Below are 24,367 nucleotides of genomic sequence, written 5' to 3' on the forward strand. Positions count from 1 at the left end.
TCCAGCAGCTCAGATGAATGGCCTGTGGGTGCAGAGTGGGTCCACATGCATGAAAGGAAGTGCCCCTCCCCTCCTGCCTAGTTTGCTAGCTCAGCCAGTCCTCGGCCAAGGCAGTGGTCCCGCACCAGAGCGCCTGTGCATGCGTGTGTGACTCATTAAACAACTGCGGCCGGCAGGCAAAGGCAGAGAAGCCCTACTGGCACAACTTCCAGCAGATGCAGCAGGTTCAGAAAACACAGTCCTACTCCACTCCCACCCCCAAGAGGTGCAGGTGGAATCTGCAACCTGATACTACTACAAATGCTTTGGCAAAGGATCAGTTCATCAAATACCATGAAAAACTACAGTAACAGTTCAAAGCAGAAAAAAATGACAAGTCTCCAGAAACCAATCCTGAAGTCACAAAAATCTACAATCTAAATGACAGAGAATTCAAAACAGTTGTCATGAAGAAACTCAACGAGTTACAAGACAACTCAGAAATACAGTTCAATGAGCTCAGGAATAAAGTTAATGAGCAGAAGGAATATTTCAAGAAAGAGATTGAAACTATATAAAAAAAAACCAAATAGAAATTCTGGAGACGAAGAACACAATGAATGAGATAAAAAACAATCTAGAATGCTTAAAAAACAGAGCTGATATTATGGAGGAAAGAATTAGTGATTTAGAGGACAGAAATATAGAAACACTTCAGATGGAGGAGGAGAGACAACTAAGTCTTAAAAGAAATGGAGAAATTCTCTGAGAAATGTGAGGCAATTAGGAAATGCAAATAAGGATTATAGGTAATCCAGAAGAAGAAGAGAGGGAGAAAGAAGCAGAGAGTTTGTTCAAAGAAATAATAGCTGAGAACTTCCCACATCTGGGGAAGTAACCAGACATACAAATACATGAAGTCAATAGAACTCCTAATTACATCAATGTAACAAGACTTTCTCCAAGGCGTATAGTTGTAAAACTGGCAAAAATCAACGACAAAGAAAAACTATTAAGGGCAGCCAGGCAGAAGAGAATAATCTACAAAGGAAACCCTATCATGCTTTCAGTGGATTTCTCAACAGACATGTTATAGGGTAGGAGAGAATGGAATGATATATTCAAAATACAGAAAGTCAAAAACTTTCAGCCAAGAATACTCTATCAATGGATAAATAAAAGCTTTCTCAGATAAACAAAAGCTGAGGAGTTCATCATTATCAGACCTCCCTTACAAGAAATGATCAAGGATGCCCTCATACCTGAAACAAAAATGTTAAATTTACAAAGCCGTGAGCAAGGAGATAGACAAAATAGAAAAATTGCAGCTCTCTATCTGAACAGGTTAGCAAACATTTAATTATAACATAAAAGATAAAGAAAAAGCAAGCGTCAAAAATAACTATAAACACTTCAATTTAGTCACTAATGTACAGCACAAAACAGAATAATTTGTGACAACAATATTATTGGGATAATAACTCAGAAGGGGAAGAGGAAAGGAATGGAACTTTCTCAGGCTAATGGAGATAAGAGGCTCTCAGAAAATGGACTATCTCAATCTATGAGATCTTTTACAAAAACCTCATTGTAACAACTAGAAAAAATCAGAGCAGAGACACAAAGCATAAATCAACAGGAAACTGAGAAAACCATCACAGAAAACCACCAAACTGAAACGGCAGTCAGAAATACAAGGGAAGAGAAAATGGAAGTATAGAACAATGAGAAAACAAGAGATAAAATGGCAGTATTAAGCCCTTATATATCAATAATCACTCTAAATGTAAATAGATTGAATATCCCAATCAAAAGACACAGAGTGGCTGGATGGATTAAGAAACAAGACCCAGGGGCTGGCCCTGTGGCCGAGTGGTTAAATTTGCACACTCTGCTTCAGTGGCAAGGAGTTTTGCCAGCTCAGATCCTGGGCGTGGATATGGCACTGCTCATCAGGCCACACTGAGGTGGTGTCCCACATCGCACAGCCAGAGGCACTCACGAGCAGAATATACAACTATGTTCTGGGGTGCTCTGGGGAGAATAAAAAGGAAAAAAAACAAAAAAAAGATTGGCAACAGATGTTAGCTCAGGTGCAATCTTAAAAAAAAAAAAGAAACAAGACTCAACAATATGTTAACTTCAGGAAACACATCTCAGCTCTAACGAGAAACACAGGCTCAGAGTGAGTGGATGGAAGACAATACTCCAAGCAAAAGGCAAGCAAGAGAAAGCAGGTGTTGCCATACTAATATCAGACAAAAAGGCAATGAGGTACAAAGAGGGGAAGTATATAGTGATAAAAGGCACATACTACAAAGAGGACATAACACTTATGAATATATATGCACCTAAAACAGGAGCACCAAAGTACATAAAACAACTATTAACAGACCTAAAGGGAGAAAAGAGCACCAACACAATAACAGGAGGGGACCTCAACATTCCACTTACATCAATGGATAAATCAATCAGAGAGAAAGTCAACAAGAAATAGTGGACTTAAATGAAACACTAGACCATGTGGACTTAATAGATATATATAGAACATTCCATCCCAAAACAGCAGAAAACACATTCTTCTCAAGTGCACATGCAATTTTCTCAGACAGAACACATAGTGGGAAACAAAGCAAGCCTCAATAAATTCAAGGAGACTGAAATCATATCAATCATTTTTTTCTGACCACAATGCTATGAAACTAGAAATCGACTACAAGAAAAAGCTGGAAAAGTCACAAATATATGGACACTAAACAATAAGCTACTGAACAACCACTGGGTCAATGAAGAAATCAAAGGAGAAATTGAAAAAAATGCCAGAGACAAATGAAAATAAAAATACAACATACCAATTCTTATCAGATGCAGCAAAAGCAGTCCGAAGAGGGAAATTCACAGAAATACAAGCCCACCTCAACAAACAAGAAAAATCTCAAGTAATCTTAAACTACACCTAATAGAACTAGAAAAGAACAAACAAGGCCCAAAATCAGCAGAAAGAGGGAAATAATAAAAATTAGAGCTGAAAATAAATGAAATAGAGACCAAAAAACCCCCAAAAAGCCCAAAAACAAAACAGTAGAAAGGAAAAATGAAACTAAGAGCTGGTTCTTTGAGAAGATAAACAAAACCGACAACCCCTTAGCCAGACTCACTGATAAAAAAAGAAAGCATGCTCAAATAAATAAAATTAGAAATGAAAGAGGAGAAATTATGACAGATACCATGGAAATACAAAGGAGTATAAGAGAATAGTATGAAAACCTTTATGTCAACAAATTGGATAACCTAGAAGAAATGGATAAATTCTTAGACTCATACAACCTCCCGAAACTGAACCAAGAATAGAGAATCTGAATAGACCAATGATAAGTAAAGAGATTGCAACAGTAACCAAAAACCTCCCAAAAAACAACAGTCCAGGACCAGATGGCTTCTCTGGAGAATTCTACCAAACATTCAAAGATTTCATACCTATCCTTCTCAAACTATCCCCCCAAAATTGAAGATGACAGAACACTTCACAACTCATTTTATGAGGCCCACATCTCCTTGATACCAAAACCAGCCAAAGACAACACAAACAAGGAAAATTACAGGTTAATATCGCTGATGAATATAGATATAAAAATCCTCAAGAAAATATTGGCAAACCAAACACACCAATACATTAAAAGGATAATACACTATGATCAAGTGGGATTTATACCAGGGATGCATGGATGGTTCAACATCTGCAAATCAATCAATATGATACACCACATTAACAAAATGAGGTATAAAAATCACATGATCATCTCAAAAGATGCAGAGAAAGCATTTAACAAGATCCAACATCCATTCATGATAAGAACTCTCAACAAAATGGGTATAGAAGGATAGTACCTCAACATAATAAAGCCCATATATGACAAATCCACAGCCAATATCATACTTAATGGTGAAAAACTAAAACCCATCCCTCTGAGAACAGGAAGAAGACAGTGTGCCCACTCTCGCCACTCTCAACCAAAATAGTACCAGAGGTGATTTTTTTTTTGAGGAAGATTAACCCTGAGCTAACATCTGCTGCCAATATTCCTCTTTTTGCTGAGGAAGATTGGCCCTGAGCTAACATCCATGCCCATCTTCCTCTATTTTATATGTGGGATGCCTGCCACAGCATGGCTCAATAAGCAGTGTGTAGGTCCATGCCTGGGATCCAAACTGGCGAACTCTGGGCTGCCGAAGCGGAACGTGTGAACTTAACCGCTAAGCCACCAGGCTGGCTCCCGGAGGCTTTGGCCACAGCAATTAGGCAAGAAAAACAAATAAAAGGTATCCAAATTGGAAAGGAAGAAGTGAAATTCTCGCTGTTTGTAGATGACATGATTCTATACATAGAAAATCCTAAAGAATACACGAAAAAACTATTAGAAATAGTCAACAACTACAGCAAAGTTGCCGGGTAACAAGTCAACTTACAAAAGTCATTTGCATTTCTATACACTAATAACGGACTAGCAGAAAGAGAAGTCAAGAAAACAATCCCATTTACAATCATAACAATAAGAATCAAATATCTAGGAATAAACTTAATCAAGGAAGTGAAAGACCTATACACTGAAAACTAGAAGATATTATCGAAAGAAATATAAAGAAATGGAAAGATATTCCTGTTCATGGATTGGGAAAACAAACATAATTAAAATGTTGATACTACCGAAAGCAATCTATAGATTTAATGCAATCCCAATCAGAATCCCAATAACATTCTTCATGGAAATAGAACAAAGAATGCTAAAATTCATATGTAACAAGAAAAGACCTCAAATGGCCAAAGCAATCCTGAGAAAAAAGAACAAAGCTGGAGGCATCACAATCCCTGACTTCAAAACATAGTACAAACCTGTAGTAATCAATACAGCATGGTACTGGTACAAAAAGAGACACACACATTAATGAACAGAATTGAAAGCCCAGAAGTAAAACCACACACCTGTGGACAGCTAATCTTTGACACAGGAGTCAAGAACATACAATGGAGAAAGAAAGTCTCCTCAATAAATGGTGTTGGGAGAAAGAATGAAAGCAGAGCACTATCTTACACCATACACGAAAATTAACTCAAAATGGATTAAAGATTTGAATATAAGACCTGAAACCATAGAAATCCTAGAAGAAAATATAGGCAGTACACTATTTGGTCGTAGCAGCATCTTTTCAAATACCATGTCTACTCAGGCAAGGGAAACAAAAGAAAAAATAAATGGGACTACATAAGACCGAAAAGCCTCTGCAAGGCAAAGGAAACCATGAACAAAACAAAAAGACAACCCACCAACTGAGAGAAAATATTTGCAAATTATGTATCTGACATGGGGTTAATTTCCAAAATATATAAAGATCTTATAACTCAACAACAGAAAGACAAGCTGATCAAAAAAGTAGGCAGAGGATATGAACAGACATTTTTCCAAAGAACATAGACAGATGGCCAAGAGGCACAAGAAAAGATGTTTGACATCACTAATTATTAGGGAGACGCAGATCAAAACTACAATGAGATGTCACTTTACTCCTGTCAGAATGGCTATAATTACCAAGACAAAAAATAACAAATGTTGGAGAGAAGAGCACCCTCGTACACTGCTGGTGAGAATGCAAACTGGTACAGCCACTATGGAAAACAGTATGGAGATTTCTCAAAAAATTAAAAATAGAAATACCATATGATCTAGCTATCCCTCTACTGGGTATTTATCTGAAGAACTTGAAATCAACAATTTGAAGAGATTTATGCACCCCTATGTTCATTGCAGCATTATTCACAATAGCCAAGACATGAAAGCAATCCAAGTACCCATCGAATGATGAATGGATAAAGATGATGTGGTATATACATACAATGGAATACTACTCAGCCATAAAAAAAGACCAAATTGTCCCATTTGCAACAACATGGATGGACTTCGAGGGTATAATGTTAAGTGAAATAAGCCAGACAGGGGAAGAAACACTGCATGATTTCACTCATATGTGGAAGATAACACATGGATAAAGAGAACAGATTGGTGGTTGCCAGAGGGGATGACAATGAGGGAGTAAGAAGGCACATATATAAGGTGATGGACAGAAATTGGACTGTTGGTGGTGAGCATGATGGAGTCTATACAGAAACTGATAAATCTAATTTACACTTGAAATTACACAATGTTATAAACCATTATGACCAGAATAAAATAAATGAAAAAAAAAAGAAGTTCTGTTAAATTCTTTTTAAGTGTGCTAATAGAATTATGGTTATGCTAAAATAGGAGTTCTTATTTTTTAGAGATACATACCAAAACATATATACATAGATGAAATTACATGGCATATGGGATTTACTTTAAAATAATACCAGAGTGTAGGTATCTGATGAGGGAGGTGGATGGAACTGGACTGGTTTTGGGGATAAGTGATGGAAACACGTGGAGTGCATTCTGTCTACTTTTGTATATATTCAAAATTTAAAAATTCACTTAAGCCTTTAAAAGTTTTTAAATTTTATGTGAATTACAGAAAGTATATTTCTTTGACTATAACTTGTATTTTTAATGTTTTTAAGAAAAAGTTCTGGATTCCCAAGGCTCTGTATCCCTAGAGAATATAGAATCACAACCAAATGCACGTCAGCATTCAAATTCCTGCAGCTTTCTCTCAATTCCATAATGTGACACAACATGCTCACTGAAACTTCTTCACTTCGGCTTATACTGTTCTTCCAGACTAGAATGCTCTTCTACCTTCCCCCCTCTTTCTATCAGAATCCTATTTGTTCCTATTTCAATTGCCAAGCATTCCATAAAACTGTTTACAATAATTTCTCCCTTCTGTGACTTTCTATGTCGGTGTCAAATTATTTTATTTAACAGCATAGTCTTACATGCTCATTTTGAATATATTTTTTCTTCCTACTTAATTATAATTTATTTGATGGTAGCAGTTGCATCTTATCTTTTGTTACTCCATTTTCCAGAGGTGACTGCACGGTCCTTAGTATATCGTAGGCTCTTAATAAATTCATACAGATGTGGAAGTGGCTATTTGGTTAACGATTACTTCTAAATCTGGTTAACACTGTGTTACTGATGGTGCTAGAGCACTGAAGGCAACACCATCAACACCACAACATACAAATACAAACAAATGCTCGTGTGGACAAAATTACTTTCAGTCACAGCATTTCCCTTTTGTAGTCTGACATATGATATAATGCTAGAGCTTAAAGTTTCGAAAAAAAATAATTCAGAGGTAGCCTATTTATAAATCTAGACACTGACTGCGGTTCTAATTCATATAGTTTGGTTGAACACAGACAAAGACCAGTAAACTCCAGAGCAGGTCAGATTCTTTTACTGTTTGAACATGTCTTCATCGTGGTCTCAGCGGTGTGCTTTATCTAATAAATATATTGAGCACATCCAAATCAGGAAAATAACGCTAAAGGGCCAGTTTTGCCTCAGCAGTGTTTCTGAGAGAGGCGAGGAGGTGGGGAAAAGCCCATGGATCAGACGGCTTAGGTCATGCTCCTACTTCTGGCACTGGCCCCGCCGTGACTGGGGGCAAGTTCCTTCACAGCTCTGCATCTGTTTCCTCATCTGTACAAAGGGATCAGACCTCACCAGGACGTTGAAGGGATTAAAGAAGATAAACGTGTGTCCCAATGCCAAGATACAAGATAGAAAGAATTAGAAGCACAGCTTTCAAATTGCATCTGTATTATTTTCTGGGGTAGATGTTTTAATAGAAAACATTGGGAGAGACTGCATATTTTGAAGGTGTAGTCTACAAGAAATATATTTTTAATAAGATAGAAGGGAAAAATGAAAAAATTGTTAAATTTCTAACTCACGCTAGACTTCTGAACATTAAAATGTTCCCGTGTGAATAAATAACTCCCCAAAATAAACTGTTAACCAAAAAGGGCCAAATGTTAGTTCAAGCACATCATTCGGACTAAACATTCCTTTAAAGTCTCCTATAACAAGAGAAAAAGAAACCCTCCAATTCCAGTGAAAACTTGCTCCCAAAGAAAAATCAAACGATTCCATATTGCAGTCACAATATTGTATTTTGAGCCAAAAACGATTAGAAAAATAATTGAAATGTATTAGCAGAATCTCAAAGAAAAGCAAAAGACAACTCAATATAGACTCAGCACACGGATGATAATAAAAATGGTTTAGATGAATTAAATACCCAAGTCCACACACAGGTACTGCATAAACCACTTGACATGCATTATTTCACTTGACTTTTCTCAAAAATAATACGAGGCAGGTATTACTACAATTCCAATTTTAGAGGTCAGGAAATTGAGGCTTAGGGCGGTTAATTCCCTATCAAAGGTCACCTCAGCTAGGAAGTCAGAGTCTATACCACCTGTCCGACTGCGGCGTCAGCTCTGAATTAAAACAGTACATGGTACCAAAAGAATGAAGACAAAATAAAAATTTTACAAATAAAAAGATAAACAAAGACTCAATTAAATCAGCTTTAGAAATAAACAAAATTTTCTTTATATGAATTATAAGTCTATTTATGTCACCTTTTAGTCAGATTACTAATTATAAACCAAAAAGAAATATCTACTAAAAATCAAGTCAAGACACACAAGACCACCACTTGACTCCTTCGTTTCACCTTAGGTTTCCGGTAACAGACAAGAATAACTGGATAAGCGGTTATTTTAATTCTTAACCATATACAACAAAACAAACAAACAAAACCCAAATGGAACCAAACTAAACGATCAGAAAAAGCATACAGTGCAATTATGGGCCAAAAGTGTGTCCACTGTCCTAGAACGAAGTCTCAATTCTCCTATGTTTTCATGTAATTGATGTTTTAGAAATTTTTCATTTTTTACAGTTCAGAACAGCTAACCAAGCTTGAGAGGACAACTAAACTTTCCATGGGTTAAAGTAAATTAAAATATTTATCAGATCAATAATATCTAATGAAACGAAACTAAAAAAATCCTTAGGCTTTTGAATTTCTTGATTGTTTCATGTAGTAACTGAATACTGTTTATTTCTAATCTAATCAGAACCAGTTATTTGGGGAATAACTGGAACTATATTAATAGAATACTGATAGTCATAAACTCTTGAAAGCCCAAAGGGAACGAGATATACTATACAGCAACATTTAAAATTTAGCTAGACAGAATAAACCCAACTAGACAGAAATTAAACCCTAATAAACTCGAAGCTTCATAAATATCTTACGTTTGGAATAGTAAGAGGCACAATATATTTTTATAGAAACCTGAGTTTATAAAACAAATTTCTGTTTGGAATTAGGGGAAAAACATTCAATTAAGCCTATTTTGACCTTTGCAAGCTTTTGGAACATCAACTTAAACTTCAGAGACCAACTACTTCATGATTTAAAGAGTGAAAACTCTAGCTACTTCATATATAATTGAGACTGGAATATTTACACATTTAAATGCCTAACTGCAGGTAAACATTTGTCCTTTTGGGAGAGGCCCAGGAGGAAGGGCCCTGTGGCAAAATGACAACGTTAAGTCCCGGATATCTGACTGTACTGCCAGTGCCACCCAGTCTTAAAAATATCCCTAGATCATCATCATCCTCAGTCAATATTTACTAAGCTCTTTATGACAGCAGTGGCATTAGAAAGTTTATAGAAATCAAGAGTAGCTCAAACTTATCGTTTTTTGCAATTAATAAATCAGAATGTTTCTGAACAAAGGTCTTTAATTATTAGCTATTATTTTCATTTGTCAAATATTTTAAACTAGTTTAGATTCAATAAAACTTTAATGCATTTAATTACATATATGTCATATATGGAAAGGAAAGAAAAAACATTTATAATTCAAATATGCTAAACGGATCTAACTGTATAAGTCTCTTGAAATATGAAGGCATTCTCTCCTTTCATTGTCATTTCCGGCCAAGCCTAGGTCTTACCATACTGAACTTTTAAAAAGGCTGCCTTTCCTCGCTACCCTGTCATGGAGCCCTGCTTCTACCAAGTGGCAGAAGAATTGTGAATGTTTATACTTCTTTTAAAGTTAGTGAATTGGTCTTAATATTTTATTTTTTAGTAAAGAGCTTGAATTTCTGCAAGGTACAGTGCTTTAAAAACAGTTTAAAATATTCGGGAAACTGAAAACATAAGTGGGGTTATCAATAACAGGTAATCTATCCCACAATGTAGGTGAATCTATTGTGGACTGTCATGCCCTTATCCATCTCTTCTTTTTGTACGGCACAACACTAATAAACTCTGTTAAAGAAAATCAACTTCATTATCACCTCTATCTATCAATACACACAAACATACACACGTATGTAGGCATTACAGATCTATTTTTCACAGATGCTTATTTATTTCTAGGCATCAAATTTATTTTGTGCAGATTATTATGAATAAACCTGTCTTTAAAAATTACAAACTCATTTTTATATAAAAGTAATGCACGCACAAAAAAATTTCACACACTTTATTAAAGTATGAAAATGCAAGCTAAAAACTTCCTCTCCTCTTACTTACCACACTTACAATAAACCTAACTGCTAGACTCAGCCCCACTTCCCAGATAACCTCCTGTTAAACTTCTGCTGTATCACAATATTTAAGCATATATGCAGAACTTCAGGAAACACTTATTGATGATTACAGATGTGCCAGGCACTGATTTAGGTGTAAGATGAGGGGGTAAACAAAGAAAACCCTGTCCTTGCAGAATTTAATTTCCAGAGGACAAGCCATAAATACAGTAAAGTGTCATGTAGGCATGTCTCTTATGAAGAAAAACAACAGAGGGTAACATAGAGTGATGTGGGGTGGGGGGTTAGGCTGTTTTAGATGGTGTGGTCAGGGACATTTAAGTAGAAAGCTGAACAAAGCGAAGGAGCAGACTTATGACATTTGGAGGGTAGATCAGTCCAGGCAGAGAAAAAAAGTCAAGGCCCTGAGATGGAAGCATTCTCAGAATGTCTGAGATAATAAGGGAGCTACCGTGGCTGGAGGGAAGCAAGGGTAGAAACGTGTTAAGAAATGAGGGTAGACAGGTGGTCAGGGACTAGCGCATATGTATATGTGTACAAATACTCCTTTTATAATTAAGTAAGACATACTTTTATAATTATGTGACATACATCTAGGGTCACAAACTTAAATGCCTATATGACTGAGGCAGATAATTTTAAATGCATGAGGTAGGCAGGATGGAAAATGTGGCAAAATGGAGAGTGCATGCCCCTTTTAGAGAAAGTGGCTTCTACTTAGGCCCAGCTAACTGTCGAAATACACATGTGTGATGGTTAATTTTATGTGTCCACTTGGCAAGGCTATGGTACCCAGACATCTGGTCAGACACCAGTCCAGACGTTGCTGTAAAGGTAGTTGTTGGATGTGATTAATATTTAGATCAGTGTACTTTGAAGAAAGCCGACCACTCTCCATAACATGGGTGGGCCTCATCTAACCAATTGAAGGCTTTCAGAAAAAGACTGTGACCCTTAGGAAGAAGGGATTCTGCATCTCAGGACTCATGACTGCACCCTCAACTCTTCCTTGCTTCTCCAGCCAGCTGGCTTGCCCTGCAGCTGTTAGGCTTGCCAGCCCCCACAACTGCATGAGCTAATTCCTTAAAACAAATCTCTCTCCTTGTATAGATACAGTCTACTGGCTCTGTTCCTCTGGAGAACCACGTCATAATCCTTAAGGGTCCCATGTCGGCAGATCCTGCAGTTTATGACAATTAATATTTTTAAACAATATGTTGACTAAACAAAATACCCATGGGGAAGATTCTAATTTATTTTTTCACTATGAGAAACAATACTGCAATGAACATGGGATAATGATATTGTTTCCTAAGTTGGTTGGTGGTTTTTTAATTCTAAGTTTCAAGAAAGGTAAAATCCGAACACATGTTTCTGATAATGCTTCTCAAATGTGAACACTGCTGTCCTGGAAAAAAAATAAACTTTGTTGGTAGGTGATATAGTTGCTTTATTCTTTGAAGACCTCACTTCGCCCCACGGCCCTGCAAATGGCTAACTAAGATGCTGGGCCACTCCAGGTTGTCTCCAGTCACTGCCTTCACCATGGAGCTCTTAGATGGACGACCGCTCTGCAGAAGAAACTTTCAAGCTGAGGAAACTTTCCATGTGGTGTTAGATTTTATTGTTTATTCATTTGTTTGGCAATTATTTACTGAAGGCCTGCCATATATAAAAAATAGAAGCCCTAGTAGAGGAATTAAGAGAAATATTCATATACAGAGAAGTATGAGGTGTGTAGCGTGAGAGAGCCACTGTGAAGAGCTAGAGTAGTTAATTTTAGGTAGAATGACATCACTGCTGGTTGAGAAGATCACAAAAAGATTAACGGGTTAGTATTTAACTTGTGTTCTGAAGGCTCAGTAACAATCTGAGAGGCAGAGATGGAGTATTCCAGGAGGAATATCAGAGTGGGAAATTGTGGAGAGTGCCCAGGCAGCAGTGAACAATTCATTTTGGGAGTGCAGATAATAGTCAATTCACTATAACAAATATTTGTTGAGTGTCTGCTATGTGTGAGGCAGTGTGCTGGTACCAGTGACACAAATATGAATGGAACCGGAAGGCAAAAAAGATAACTGGTGAAATATTAAATCAGAAATAGAGGCAGCAGCAATATCAAGGGTTCCTGAACGTTAGGTCAAAGAGTTTGGAATTTATTGTCCAGGTAATGGGGTATCATTAAATACTGCTGATGGCTGAGTAAGAGGTTGAAAATAATGTTTCAGGAATCTCAAGAGGAGTAAGGAATGGAGACAAGCAGGTGAAGAAGTAAGAAAAGCCTGGGCATTGAATTATACACGTCTGGTCTAAGGTAGGAACTCTGCAAAATAAGACGGCAAATGTAACAGCCACTGCAAGGAAAAATCTAGCAAAATTTGGTTACGGATTAAATTTGCAAAAAGGGAAAATCAAGGATTACCCATGTGGGAGGTCATGGGCACCTGTGGAACTATAATAATGTTCTGAGAGCCATGACCAAGGAGAACACTTTACTTTTTTGTCTAACCAAATATAAAATTAAATTATTCTCAAGCTGATAGAAATATCGTTAATAGATGGCAAGCCCCAGGACCTATAACTGGCAAGCCCAGTCTAACTCTGGGCTTTCTGCTAACCATGATGATTAAACTGCAAAGCATTTTGTTAACTGCTCCTAAAAGAGGAGACGGAGTCACTTTATAGAATAACAAGGAGCAGGTGAGAGCCATACATGTTGGATTTTAGTTTTATTCTTATAACTTACTTTAGTCTTATAACTTCAGAATAAGAGAAAATAGTGAAACCTGATAATGCAAAACCTGTCCTTCTGGATACAAAGTCAGAAGATAGAAAAATTTTTTGGTAGAAAAAGACTCTTTACTAACTTAGTTTTTGTCTTGTATCTTAAGAAAGCAAAACTTTTATGGTGATTTTTATCAATAATACTATTAACATATTTCCTTTGCACAATGCTTTACAGTTTTCAGAAAACATCCAAATTTTTTGATTTTCATAGTAAGTAGGCCAGATTTTCTCTCTTCACAGGTAAAGTATCTGACATTCAGAAGTTAAGTAACTTATTAATGTGACACTCCTTAAGTTGAGAAGAGGACAGGAAGAATCTTTAATAAGTATATTGCAATTCATTGGACACACAGAAAATGCAAACTTTAAGGTTTTTTCTTTTGTTTTTTAAACCTCGTTTTAATTTTCTTTTTGTGTTGCATGCCACAGCCATCGATAAATACATATGATGACTTGAATAGTAAAGGTGAAGTCAGCTGTACATTAAAAAGGCCTTGAAAATGGGTGCCACTTAATAGCATAACAAGACGGTTCTTGATTCTCAATAGCGCTAAAAATTTAATCTACCTCATATGAAAGAGTGACAAATTTCACAAAATGTTGGAACTAGAAAATGCCGTCTTATTTTGCACAGTTCCCTAGTGTCAAAGTTAAAAAAACTGAAACCTAGAAAGCTTGGAGCTTGCCTACGTTAAAAAAAACTCTGATTAATGGCAAAGATGGAAGAATTCTGATCTTCTTTTGTTCTTTTTATTACTGCTTTATAGTATGGTACCATACTCCATGGACAGCTCATTCCTATAGAAAATATAGATGTGACAAAATTTTTAAGTCATTGGGTAGTTGAACTAGCACAACTGATTAGAACACAGAATGAATGAGGTCAGGTTGGAGTGTTACCCCTTTCAATGAGAGATTTGCATCAAGAAAAATGTAGCTTTACGGCTAGAGTTGGCATGCTATCATCGCTGCTGTCTTATCAATACACAGTTCTGACTGAGAGACCATATGGTTCAATGAAAAATGATCACCACCATAAAAAAAAACACACACATAACAACCAGATCCTAGTGACACTAACATTTTTGATTGCTAAGGACAGCATATATACACATAAAAAGCAAAAGACATACTAAAGTTTATAAAAGGAATGTAAAACAATTAAGAATTTCACTCTCTTTTTGAGTATATTTTACATGCCCTCTATCTTTACGGCTTCTATGACTGAAATGTATATTAGGAACCCAGTAAGCAGGGTTCACGTGTGTGCAGTTTTCACTACGTCAAACACATAGGCATCCTATTTAAGTATTTAAAAAACACTAGCACAGTCATAGGAAACATACAACCTTAAAATATGGAGCATTTTATTCAATATTTTTGGTCTAAAATGTGAAATTTATTGTGTTCTGAAAGACATCCCAACTTCCTATGTGGAATCACACAAAATATAATAAAACTTTAAAACAAACTGCTGCTATTTTAAGTACATTAAACTCTAGTCTAGTGGCACTAAGCAACAGGATCTAATTCTCACCTACACACTTTATACTTTCTTTAAGCTAAAGGAAATATAAGGAAGCACTCTAAAATCAGCAAACATTGAATCTGAAGCGTTCTCTCGATTAGAAGAGTTTGTTATTATTATGCCTCCTGAACCCAGGAATGCAGCACTACAGGTTTACAACAACAGGAAAAAAATCATTGCTAAATACAAGTCTAACCCTCAAAGTTTAAGATTCTTTCCTGATGAAACTGTTTAGCTTTAGACTAAGGAAGCTGTTGCAAATGAACTCAGCCTTCAGCACAGCAATAAAGAGGCGCTAATACTTTGCTAATAGCGCTTTTGTAATAAAGGAAATTTATTTTAAATCTTCATATTGTTACTCCTCTCCTGCTCTCCCTTCTGCCTGAATGTGAACGAGCTGTCAGCTCCACGGTAAGTTTCATATCCCACCCACCTCGCTTGCCCTGTCCCTAACTCTGCCAAAGGAAACACAGACCAGGAGTTCCTCTTCTTAGTATTCAAGTCTTGTAAAACTCAAAGGAAACTGACAGAAGAGAGAAACCCAGAAAAACATATTTCCGTATTCCTTATTTCCACAGAGGGAAATGGACTGCTTACATAACAATAGCTTTGAGCGTAACCCAGCAAGAGAAAACGATTTTAGGAAAAAAAAATGGAAAAGAATAAGGTCAATATCACTCACTGGTAGAATTAAAGGCAAGATAAGTGAAAGTCATCAGCATATTTTAATCTGCCCCTAAAACTAATAACCGATCATACATTCTCCTCTGCTCCAGCTGCTGGGAAGCTGAGAGCCAGACTCAGGGCTCATTCTTTTGGGGTTTCATGGTATACACGCAAGCTGTGTCCTGACTCGCTCCTGCTCTGGCTTACTGTCCTATTCCTATATTGTTCTTAATTATTGGTAGATACCTTTCTTTAATATGACAATATATGTTTGTATATGTAAGTGTAAAACTGATTCAAATAACTGAATACATTTTTTATTAAACTTTGCTAAACAAAATCGATTATCTATAAATTCTTTACACACACACACAACCACACACACACACATGAAAATTACAAAATTAGTCTTAGTTTTCTTCACAGAAAAATGGAATTTTTCCTTGTCCTCTATGACATAGCAAATTTTGAGGAAAAAAATCCTAATATTTCTATGAATTAGTTGTGTTTCATGTATGGATTTATAACCACCATCAATTCAGGTGTGTAACAAATTTTGTTTACTTTCACTTAAATCAGTTTAAGTCAGAATATGAGCTTCCAGGAAATTTAAGCTTTGTTGTTTCTGGTAATTGCCTCTCCGCTTCTAGAGTTTTATATCCCAGGGATCTTACCCCTATTCCATTTAAAATAAATTTCTGTATATCCCCACAGAATGTTCTCTGTACCTTTTAAAAAAAATGTGGCAAAATAACACAAAATGTACCATTTTAACCATTTTTAAGTGTACAATTAAGTGGCATAAGGTACAATCACAATGTTGCTCAGCCATCAGCACTATCCATTTTCAGAACTTTTTCACCACCCCAAATAGAAACTCGGTACCCATTAAACAATGACTCCCCTCTCTCTCCACACCCCAGCCCCTAGCCACTCCCCATTCCTCCCTTTCCCATGTCCCACACATTCTTCCGCACATCACACATCAAATGGGTTTCTCCTTTTGATACATCCAGCTACATGTCACTTTATTTCAACATGTAGCTTTTATCTGTCCATTTTGGGCTCATTTTCTATTATGGCACTTACAGTGAATATCCCAAAATAGGCCAATATTTTCAGAGACAATATCTAAATTGGCATTCAGTTCTTTAGTTTCCTAAGTTTTGACTTCTTCACATCTAGTGACTCTCATCTCCTCCCAATTTCAACTACCCACTCTCAGGCAAGGCCTTCAACGTTGTCATTGCTCAGAACCGAGGGCTTCACCTCTGAGATCTTAAATAGCAACGTTCTACTTTCTGACTACAGCCTGCAATCCTTTCAGCTGTTGAATTTTCTTATTCTCCCTAGATTCACCCTATGATCTCCTCCAGATTTATGGTTTCTTGATTCCTCCTTTTTCTCTCAGCACGTCCCTTCAATTTTATTTCCTGCCCTGTTTAGCGTAGACTATCAGTCATCATTTAACAACTCTTTTGCTAGTGTGCCCTCAACCACTCTCCTCTCCACCATTTTAGTCCTGCAAATTCGTAATCCTGAATCATTTTGATCCTTTGCCTTCTGTGATGCTATACAAGGGCCGTGGAATGTGTTAAATTACACAACTGTACAAATTAGAGTTCATACAAATTTATGGCATCCACCCCCAGCTGAGACTTCAGGATCGCTAGACTTTGTTCTTCTTGCCCTTATGCAGCTCTCTCTCCCATCCCCTTCAGTAGAAACCCTTGGTTATTCCTTTCAAAGCCTCCTGCCCTCTCACTTCAGAAGCCCATGGCGACCTTTACTTTGCAGGAAAAAACATGGAGCCATTAATTGTGAGCTGAAATTTATTCACATTCACAGCTAATCTTATCCCCCTCACTCTGTCTCTGAGCATAGGGTGACCACTTTCCTGTTCAAGGCAAACTCTTCTGCAGACTGAATTTCACCTCTTCCTACTTTTCTAGGAATCTTTTTCCATAACAATTCTATTTGCTCCTTCCAATTAATCATAAACATGCTCAACTATCTGTCATTTTTCAAAAACAAAAGCAAAATCCTTAACCCACCTTTCCTCCTTCTCAATTATCATTAACATCTTTCTTATTCAAGACTACTGAACAAGGTCTTCAAGGACCACAGTACTGTTCAAACTGCCACGCTTCTTTGCTTCTTAATCACTCTTTAATTCACGGAAAACTGGCTTCTATTTCGAATACTCTATTAAAACTTCTCTTGTGGAGGTCACTAATGACTACCTCATTTCAAACAAAAAGAATACTTTTTGTCCTTATTTTAACTATTTAGCAACATTTGACCCTTCTTTTTGGAACTTTCCTTCCCAGTATATCGTTAGTGGTATTACAGTTTTTGATCCTGCTCCTACCTCATGGACTTCTTGCTGTAAAAAGAAATTTATCTTAACATTGGTTGAGCACTAACAACCAGCCAAATACTGTGCTAAGGACTGATATGCTTACAACACCTCTACGAGGTAGGTACTATAATTCTCATCTTACAAAGAGGAAGTGGTCTCGGAGAGGTTCATTTCTATAAGCTCACACATGGCAGGGCTGTCTAAGCCCGGCAGCTTTACTACACTACCAGCAAATTTTATTTAAAAAGTAGCAGTGAGAGGGGTACTTCTGAAGTATAGCTTTGGGCCAATAATTAACTCTTTATTTAAAGGAGATTATTTAATTCTGTTAGATTCACAGATTTAAAAAAGTCTTTGAAAAACAAATATTTTAGTTTTTCAATTTTTAAAAACCTTTCAATAATCTCCTACAATTCAGCAAAGAGAAGGAGGTCAAAAACTGGCATCAAGGTTTGTTTTTCAGGAAGTAATATCAATTCATGCGAGATTATCACACACCTCCAGGAATTCTAGGACAGTCACTATATCAACAGAGCGCGTGTAGTCCTACCTCACAAAGACGGCAGAAGGTTTCATAAAAACTCTCCCTATCAATGGGGTGAAGCTACTACGTACCACACTGCAACATACAAGGTCTGGGCTCAAATCACACAGTACTCGTAAGTCTTAGTAAACGGTTTCATATGTGCCTCTGTATTCTACCCAGAAGAGACCCTCATTTAATGCAGCTAACTGAAGTGTGCAAGTAAGGCAGTGACTCTCAAACTTGCTGCACATGGGAATTTCTGGGAGCTTTACAACACACTGACAGGTGAGTCCTACCCCAAGAGACGCTGATGTAATGGGCCTGGGATGAGATGGGATGGGATGGGGATCAGGATTCTCAGAGGCTCCTCAGGGGCTTCTAATACACGGCCTCAGGTGAGAACAACTAGCCTAAAATACAGAGGAAAGACTGTCATATTCACTCGATACTGAAAAAAAAAGGGTAGGTGGATGGATGTCTTCATCCACCATCCGGGTTCTGCTTACTTACATGCTGGCACACAGACACTGATTCTAACTGCAAGCAAATGCTTCCCCACAGTCCATCATCAACCAAACATAGTTGGCATCTGACAACCGTATTCACTTCCTAGGGCTGCTGTAACAAAGCACCACAAACTAGGGGCTTAAGACAACACAAATGTGTTGCCACACAGTTCTGGAGGCTACACGTCCAAAATCAAGGTGTCCCTTTGACGGCTGTAAAGGAGAATCCTCCCACCCCTCTTCCAGCTCTTGGTTTGCTCCGATCCTTGGCTTTCTTTGGCTTGTAGATGCATCACTCCAGGCACAAGGTTGACTTCTCCATGTGTCTTCATAAAGTCTACCCTCTACACATGTGTCTCTGTGTCCAAATTTCCACTTTTCATAAGCACATTGTCATATTGGGTTAGAGCCCATGCTAATGACCTCATTTTAACTTGGTTACCTCCGTAAAGACCCTATTTCCAAGAAAGTCACATCCTGAAGTACTAGGGGGTTAGGACTTGAACATACCTTTTTGAGGGACCCAATTCAAACTATGACAATAACCAACTACTGTGTCAGTAACACTGCTCCAAAACAAGGGTTCTTAACTTGGTGATGGGAAAAAAATTCATCTTTGTTATTCACTAACTCTCATGTAAATACAGCACTTCCTGCAATTATGAACATAGGAACAAACTACAGTGGTATTATTAGTGGCCCTTGAGAGTCTGTGCCCACAGAAACCACTGGCACTTTCATGTCACATCTCACTGTTTGCACTTATCCCCAAAAATACCATTTAAAATCATCTACTTCGACTACTTTGAAGTTACAGTTGTCAGTAGATTGGCTGTTAGATCTAGTTATTTAATGTATTAATAACGACTCATGTATACAGCAATATCATGACGTGCTACTTTCATAATTGCATTTCAATAAAACTGATTTTGTTATAATTGCATTTTACGCACTTAACAATATTATCCTGAGAAGAGGGGTCAAATTAAGAAAAAAAATCTTTCAATAACCTACAGCCCTCAGTTAAGTGAATTCTTACATTTCAGACTTCAGTTTTTTTAAATCTTAGTAAGTATCAAAGAATATACAGGGCCTTGTACATCATTTTCCAAACCCCCCCTTTTTCTTCACCATGATCCACTGTGAGAATACATATTTTACACATAGCACAGTACACAATCTTATCTCTCTCTCACACAACACAAAACTGAAACAAAAGTATCACAAAACAATCTTTACCCTCACTGCAGGAAATGCACACTGACATTTTCTATTCTATTTCGTTCATTAAAAAATACTAGTGTGACCTACTGAATTAATTTCACAACTACTCTTGAAGCATAAATTAAATAAGTCTTAAAAATCTTTAGTGGCATTCCTTTAGAAACATCTCATATTCTACAATAATAGGTGAAAGGCTGTTATCACTGCTATTCAGCTACTATTTTAAAAACACTTTCATCACTTTAGAGGTGGCATGTAGATGAGCAAATAGTTCAATGGCTAATCAGGCTTCATTTAGACAACTGGTGATGAGTTACGTAAATTTTGTAATTCTGATGGGAGTCTAAACTTAAACTTCGCCAAATGCAGGAAAGAAGAGATGTAGAATAATGAATATTTTATGCCTGAGTTATTTTAAAAGGAAAAAAATGTTTTCAGTGCATAATGTTTCATTTCATAGAGGTGTTTCTTCATCTGCCACTGTAAAATCAGGCAGAAACGTTTCCCAAACTGATGGCAATCCTTGAAGCCCGGGCGGAAAGAATCTTACCTGTAGTAAACCCGAAGTGTCTGGATTTCTTCTTCCAGTTGTTTGTACTGTTGAACTGCAGTTTCCCTGGCTTGTTGCATAGCTACCAACTTTGCCTACAAGTAATTAATATTTTAAGAAATTTAATATTAGTTTGGTACATTGAAATAGAGTACTATAGTATGAACAGGAGTTTTAAATTTCTGGTAGTTTACAACCTATCAGTATTTTTAGCGGTGTTTCGTAATTTCCCACAAAATAATCCAATTATATTAATAATAGAAACGCTCAAGACATGAACATATTAAATTCACCAACTTTGCTCAGTACTGAACTTCAACCTTATTCATCTGTATCATCAGATATACGCCCTTCTGCAATGTTTAACTTTATACACAGAATTCAGAATGTGGAACAGGGGTTCAGAGCACTATCTAGAGTAGAGATAAGCACAATGGGTATTTCACATACAAATTTAATGTGGCTCCACTGCCGATCACACTAGATTTTCCTTTAACTTTATTAATAGTAAAACTCAGAAAATTCTAAATATGTTGTTAAGCCATCTTTGATATTTAACATAAAAAAAATACACGACTACAACCCGATTCTTAGATATGATTTAACCTTTCAATTCCTTTTCTGCAAGAAAAAAAATCTCTAAAAGGAAAAGGGCAGCTATCCTGGATGTTAGAAATATTTTATTCAAGGGATGTTACTGTTCCTCTCTGCCTACAATATTCAAATTTTACAGGGCCTGCAAGTGGCTTTTCAAGAGGTTCAAACTAGTAATTTAAAAAGAATTGCCACCATCCAATCATCACTCCCATTGGATTTCAGGCATAGATCAAAAGAGTTTTCAACATAACTTTTAAAAAATATGGTCCTGATAAGTCAGGTTTCAGTTTTGTTTATTTAAAGTATAATTCGCACGAATAGGTTGTCTTCCACTTAAATGGTGTCTGATAGATAATAAAGACTAAATTGCTAGCACACCTCACAAACTACACTAATGGCAATAATTAAAAAGCAACTGAAAGTTTGAAGACAGAAGTTTACTAATTTTGCTGAATTCATGATTTCACTGGAATTATTTTCTTGCATAAGAATGAAGTCACAGATCGTGAAATCTTGATCATAGGAAAATAAGTTAGTGTAATACAAGTGAACACTAGACAGTGCCACTTTTCTATTTTAATAGTGGTAAATTATAAAAACATGCAGCAGTTTGGATCTTTGTATATAAATTTAGGCACTAAATTAATTAATTTGTTCTCTATCTGGGCTAGCAAATTCTAACAAAGAGCTACTTTTTAATTAATTTAAGATGTTTGAGTGCTTGAACATGCTATATTCTAGAATTATTGTTGAAACATTCTCAAAAATTATTAAAAAGCATTTAAAATAAAAATAGGTGGCTGGCTCTTGATGTCAATAATTAACAGCTTTGCCAATTTTCAGTATGCTATAAAATGTGGTTGAAATGGTAACTTGGAAGACGCAGATGCACACTGTGACGAATGGCAAGTCAAAAAAAATCACAAAAATAGGACATACCACTTTCAACTTACAAAACATAGGATATCCTATTGCATGTATTTAAAGAATATCAAATATTGGGCAGGTAATAGAGAATTTGCTAAACAAATATGTGACAATGCTAAATACCTTAGATGAGTATTTTGAAGTTTTTTTCCTGCAAACAAAAAAAAAACCAAAACAAAATACCCCAAAACCAAAAACCAAAACCAACAATGTCCTAGCAGGAAAATGCCATAACGAAGATTCCGCCTAAGAAATTTCTGCAGTGAAAATGAGGTCATGAAAACTTCAAATTCCTGCGCTTCAGGTAATATTGTACATTTCACTTTTCCTTCCACAGTCTGGTGGCTGGCACGAAATTTACCAACTCTAATTAATATAACTTAGTCAAACATTTGCTTATGGTTGGCTATGAAGATTTGGTGTTGCTTAACAATTCACTTCATTTATTAATTCCAAATGCCTTATCTTCTGTCGAGGCCCTGCTGACTATGTTCAGAGCCATTATAACCCTTCTGGCTCGACAACCTCCTTCCCCTACTTTATCAGATATATTCTTATCTGTCCAGCAGCTCCTTTTTGGGGAAATAGTCTTACCCTCTGTCACAGTGATCCTGTTCAGTCCTGGTGGCTAGGATGAACTTCCTTCGCCACCGCCTCAGGTATACATGACCCAGGTTGCTCAAACAGAATACTCCATCCCACTGGCCCCAGAGGAAAACCGAATCCTGATGACATCATTTGCACTCCTGGATCTCGGTATGCCAGACACATTCAGATCCATTCTTGGACTTTCTGGGTACATAAATCCTTTTTTTGTTGGCTTAGGCTGGTTTGAGTCGGATTTATATTACACGTAACGTAATAAAACTAATTTAAACGTGCGGTTTACTTCTACCGCATTTCCTAGTTTCATCATTAATATACAATTCCATCACACTGCAAGTCAAAAATAAATTTCATATCGCAAACATTAAGGAAATTAGCAAACAAGATGTTATTCCTGGTTTTTGGGAATATTAGTTCCATATTCCTGGCAATTAGTTCTATAAAAACTGGACTCATTCATTTATGTGTATGCTCACATAAAAAAATACATGCATTAAAAAATGACGAAATTCAAAGAGTGTAAGAAAACATACAACATAAAGTAAGTCTCGCTCCCACCTCCAACCTCAGTACCACAGATCCCCTCTCCTGAGATCACCAGTTACCTGTTTGTGCATCGTTCCAGAGACAATCTACACATATGGAAGCATGTGTGTACACTTGCAAATAAATACACCTATTTATGAAATTGACGGCATTCTTTACACACTGCAATAAATCTTGTTTTAAACTAAAAAAATAGTTTGCTATTTTGCTTCTTATTAAAACAAGAATCCTCCACCCCAATCTATGTGTCACACTCACTAGTCACATTTCCTTCCTTCCCTCCCACCTCCAAAGGGAAACACTTCCATGAATTTGGGCTTATTTTCAAGAATATTTTATACTTTTACTATATAGTTATGTACTTATAAATAATACTCCATGTTATTTATAGGTTATCAAACTCTATATAAATGATATTCTACATATGTCACAGACAATTGTTTTCTTGGTCAGTATTTTACTCCTGGCTCATTCATATTGAGGTATGTATGTATTTTGACAATACTTACATCATACATTGTGAAGGTGTGCATTACATTGTGATTTTTTCTTTACTTTTGTTTTTTTCTCTACTTAGAGTAGATTAAATTTTCTATATTCTCCTTTTTACTGTACTGTTTAGAAACTATATATTTATATTCCACCTTGAAATTTTGCTTAAAATACTTAAAAAAAAATATTTTTGAGCAAAGCCTACAGTGAGTCAGAATTTCTATATATAATCATAATTTTAGGTAAACATTTTACACAAGTATAATACTTTTTCTACTTATAGTTATGCTTTGAGGTAAAATTAAAACATGTATGACATATCATCTAAGTATATCCATTGATGAAATTTTTAGGGTCAGGCTTATTGAGTTATAATTTACACAAAGTAAAAATTCACCCATTTTGATGCACATTTGTGTAAATTTTGACAACTTTATATAGTCGTGTAATAACCAAGATATAGAATATTTCCATCACCCCAAAATGCTCCCTTGTGTACC

General features: G+C 36.4%; 1 protein-coding gene across 8 annotated transcripts in view; it reads right to left on the minus strand.

Moving 5' to 3' along the window:
* MIPOL1 (mirror-image polydactyly 1) overlaps window positions 1-24,367 on the minus strand; it is a 301,403-nt gene that overhangs the window by 76,660 nt on the left and 200,376 nt on the right. For all 8 annotated transcript variants that reach the window (XM_046653537.1, XM_046653536.1, XM_046653538.1 and 5 more), the window contains one exon: window positions 20,700-20,794. In XM_046653537.1, coding sequence (XP_046509493.1) covers window positions 20,700-20,794 — 95 coding nt within the window. The remainder of the gene's footprint in view (window positions 1-20,699; window positions 20,795-24,367) is intronic.

Source organism: Equus quagga, chromosome 2 (genome assembly GCF_021613505.1).
Source record: "Equus quagga isolate Etosha38 chromosome 2, UCLA_HA_Equagga_1.0, whole genome shotgun sequence".
NCBI lineage: Eukaryota > Metazoa > Chordata > Mammalia > Perissodactyla > Equidae > Equus > Equus quagga.